At 37.2% G+C, this 3,899-nt stretch overlaps 1 protein-coding gene across 1 annotated transcript; it reads right to left on the bottom strand.

Moving 5' to 3' along the window:
- Positions 1-741: 741 nt before the first annotated feature.
- On the bottom strand, positions 742-2,250 carry LOC103696674. The gene is made up of 2 exons (XM_008778359.4): positions 1,938-2,250; positions 742-1,414 (listed from the first exon to the last, which is right to left on the bottom strand). The coding sequence occupies exons 1-2, from the start codon at positions 2,115-2,117 to the stop codon at positions 902-904; spliced, it is 693 nt and encodes a 230-aa protein (XP_008776581.2). The 5' UTR covers positions 2,118-2,250; the 3' UTR covers positions 742-901.
- Between the last annotated feature and the right edge of the window lie 1,649 nt (positions 2,251-3,899).

Consider the following 3,899-nt stretch of genomic DNA (forward strand, 5'->3'; position numbering starts at 1 on the left):
ATAATGAGGAAAACTCATTTCGATGGGCAGTTCCCTCTCTGGACTGCCATTTGTGTCAGAAAATGTTGGAAATTAACGTGCACTTGCTGCTCGAATATAAATGAGTGGGCCATGGCATGACACCATCAGTCTATTTCTGTGTGACTCATTATTTTACATTCCTCGATTGTATATTTATATCAGTACAGCCTATAGTTGTATGTCACTAGGAAGAAACATAGTTGATGTCGCTTGGAGGAGTCATGGTGGTATTAACAAACATTAATATTTGATATATTAATTACAGTATTAGTATGCAGTTTTGGTGGTTCAACCCCTCCTATGTTGGCATGTAGAGTGTTTTTCAACCAATAAAATTAGAAAAAGAGAGGGAGAAGTCAAAATAATTGAAAGGTATAGGTAATATTTAGTAGGTTTTTAACTTCTCAAGCAACAACTTAAAGCAAAATACAAAAAAAAAACATACCCTAATTTGGCCTATGTATGTCGCCGAACACAGCCGCTCAACAAAAGTTTGATAAATAAAATTTCTTCTCCATTTGACTATATGTATTGAACTTGCAAAAGTCTAATAAAACTAATAGAATATGATGATAAAACTAGTAAGCTTTCTTGGCATTTTCACTGTACATCATATCAAAACTTCTCAAGGCAAAAAATAAATAAATAAAAAAATAATTTATAAATTTATAACTGTAAATCCAACATTACAGACCCAAAAAGGAAAAAAAAAAAAAAGGCAACAAATAAATCCAACTCCGAAACAGTATTCTTTTGTACCCAAGGAAAAACATCGGCTCCCATATCTTTTTTTTATTATTATTATTTTCCTCTGTAACCTCCTACTGAAAATTTAGCAATTTTGTTTGTGCTTTATAGATGTATATATATTATCATTAAGCTAATACAAGTCAGTCTGTGATGAGTTGAGGTCGATCTTGGGCTTCTTCTTGAGAGTAGGGACCGGCACGTGCGAGTCACAACGGGGGCACCTGGGGTCCACCTTGGCAATGAGTACATAGAGGAGGCACCCCGGGCAACCGGCGGCGATCAACCCACCGGACGAATCAGAGCCGTCCGTGGCGCCGTCCTCGTCCTGATCTGCCGCCGCGCGCCGTTTGATCGAGGAGGAGGTGGAGGAGGAGGGCGAAGGGGAGGCGTCGGATCGGGGGCGGAGGGGGAGCCTGATGCGGGACTCGCGCTCCAGCGCGTACCTCACCTTCTCAAGGGTGCACACGCTCTGGTAGGCGGAGAAGGAGGGAGCCGGCGCCACCAGCTTGAGGTCGAGGGCGGTGGAGTCCTCCGGGAGGACGCCGGCGGTGGCCGAGGAGGAGGGCGGTGGCGGGAGGTTGAGGTCCTGGAGATTGCGGGGCGACGGATTGGATTCGCGCTTCTCGAGGTACGTTTTACCGGACTGCATAGATTAAAAAAATACTTTTAAATTAGAAATTTGAACAATAACATCGAAAGATCGTTTTCTTAGGGGAAAAACAAAAAGAACAAAAACAGTGATAAAATCAAAAAAATGATTTTTTTTTTTTTTAACGAGGCAGGCTTACGCTCAGGAGAAGGAGAGGAGAGAGCTCAATGGAAATTACGAATTTTAATCATGATATAAAGAAAAATAATATCAGAATGGAACGGTGTGTAAAAAAAATAGGTCTTTGTTCGGAAGGAAACGAGAAAGAAGAAAGTGAGATGTGGAATTGGGAAGATGGTGACAAATAAGGTGGAGGAAATGGAGTAACTAAATTATTCAATATAACAGGTTGAATTCTAAATTGGAGATTCTACGGTTCAGGGATTTCAAATAAAAGAAAGCCGAAGTAATTTCGTGAAATATTCACATAACTCAAGTAAATTCGAATCCTTACTAGAATTCAAACAAATGTATGAATGCGAGAGAAAAAAAGAGGAGATTAAGCGGAGACAAGTACCAATAGATCGAGGCGCCGCTCCCAGCCGGCGGGGACCTGGACGTCGAGATCTACCTCCGCCGGGGATCTGAGCACCGCCCCGCCGCCGAGGAGGTCCCTGGTGACCAAATCCCTCTTCCCCTCCCCTTCTTCTTTGTACCCGCTCTGCATCCGCGCTGAAAAGCTCACATCCGCCGCCATTAGCGTACCGCCAGCTTTCTCTAGGGCTAGGGTTTTATCCCCAAAAATCTACGAGCGCTTCCACCGGAAGCAAGCGAAGAAGAGAGAGAGAGAGGAGTGGGAAAGAGGCCCCTAGCGGAGAGGCCAATTTATATAGTTTGGAGTAGATAATATTTATATAAAGGTCACCTCAAAAAATATTTATATAAGGGTATTTGAAGCACTAATTAATTCATTAAATGAGATATATCCCTGGTAGCTGTAGAGTTAATGTGAGATTGTTACTTAATCGATATTAATGATCGATAGAGTTTAATTAGTATGTAAGAATCCGTTACGGAAGAGAAGAAGACCGCACATCCGGATTTTTTAAAGCCTGCTTAGCTAAAGGTGTACATGTTTCTCGATGCAATTAGTCTAAATGCATTTAAGGCCCAAAACGGATTCAACTTCAGCATATCCATCTTCATTTTGATTTTCATTTGATACGGTTATGGAAATCAATATAAACTGGATATCAAAATTTATATTTAATTCTTTTAGATATATTATAAATAAAAATTAAAAGTACGAATAAAAATGAATAGTTAAAATTTACGGCCATCAAATCAAAAATATCATTTAATAAAAAAAATTAAGTCTATACCATGTTAATGTATTCAATTATTTTTTAAAAAAATTTATAAGTGTTATACGAGACTAAACAGGATTACAAGCATAATCGGATATTCGAATATGAATTACAGAAATTATCTATTCATGTACATATTTATTTTTTGTTGATGGATATTAACATAAATATAAATATTAATGGGATGCTATTTTGTATCCATACTTTTATATGTTTATAATAGATCCTAGTGGATGTTATCCGATTCATTTTTACTAGGGTGATGTATTTATATGTAAACAGTGGACCTGGCTTGAGTCCCTGTCATCGTCATTGCAGTTATTTATAGTGCGCCAAAGTTGCCGTATTCAACAATTCAATATCAAATGGTGCATATAGTGATTTTTATGGGCAAGGTAATGGTTCATATAATCTCATGAAATGCACCATGCAGCAACTTCTACGCATCATAGGTGATTTATATTATGATCAATTGATGTGGATGCATGCCACATATCATATCAATCCCTATGAGGATTTGATCTTTTACAGCTACGTTGTCATAAATATTATATATGTGAATTATATTGATATATTTTTATGGGTACCACATATTGTTTGGTGCAAGACCGATGTACCTAATGTAAAAGTGTACAAGTACCTGTCAAGTGTAGAAGACTTTCAATTACATATTAAAGTATATGTTTTATTTGCATAAAAGAAGCATTTCAAGAATCCAAGTTTTGTCATGTCAAGCCCTAATGTTTAGACTTATTTTCCAAGTTAAGATATAAATCTTATTTACCGTATCACTATTTAGATGAAATAATAATAAATATATAAAATACAGACACAAGGAAATGTTGAAATAGTTGTGATGAAGACTACCACAATAATTATAGTCTTATGATTATAAATTGTGTAGCTAGAGCACAATGAAATTTCAAGCATTATAAGTGCATTATTATTTAGAACCATGTATTTGGTCATTTTAATGGAGAGCCTGTTAGGGCGACGCACATATAATTGGAAAGTTAGACTTTACTAGATATTATAGAGGACCATTTTTAACAATATGGCCATGATTTTCTTGTAGGTGAAAGTGAAAAACTAAAGTTCACTTTCATCTAAGTTCCTAGGAAAGCTTTGCAAAACTTCTTGTTGCAAATATAGTAAAGAAAAGGGCAAAATGC

This window comes from Phoenix dactylifera, unplaced genomic scaffold, assembly GCF_009389715.1.
Source record: "Phoenix dactylifera cultivar Barhee BC4 unplaced genomic scaffold, palm_55x_up_171113_PBpolish2nd_filt_p 000481F, whole genome shotgun sequence".
Taxonomy (NCBI): domain Eukaryota; kingdom Viridiplantae; phylum Streptophyta; class Magnoliopsida; order Arecales; family Arecaceae; genus Phoenix; species Phoenix dactylifera.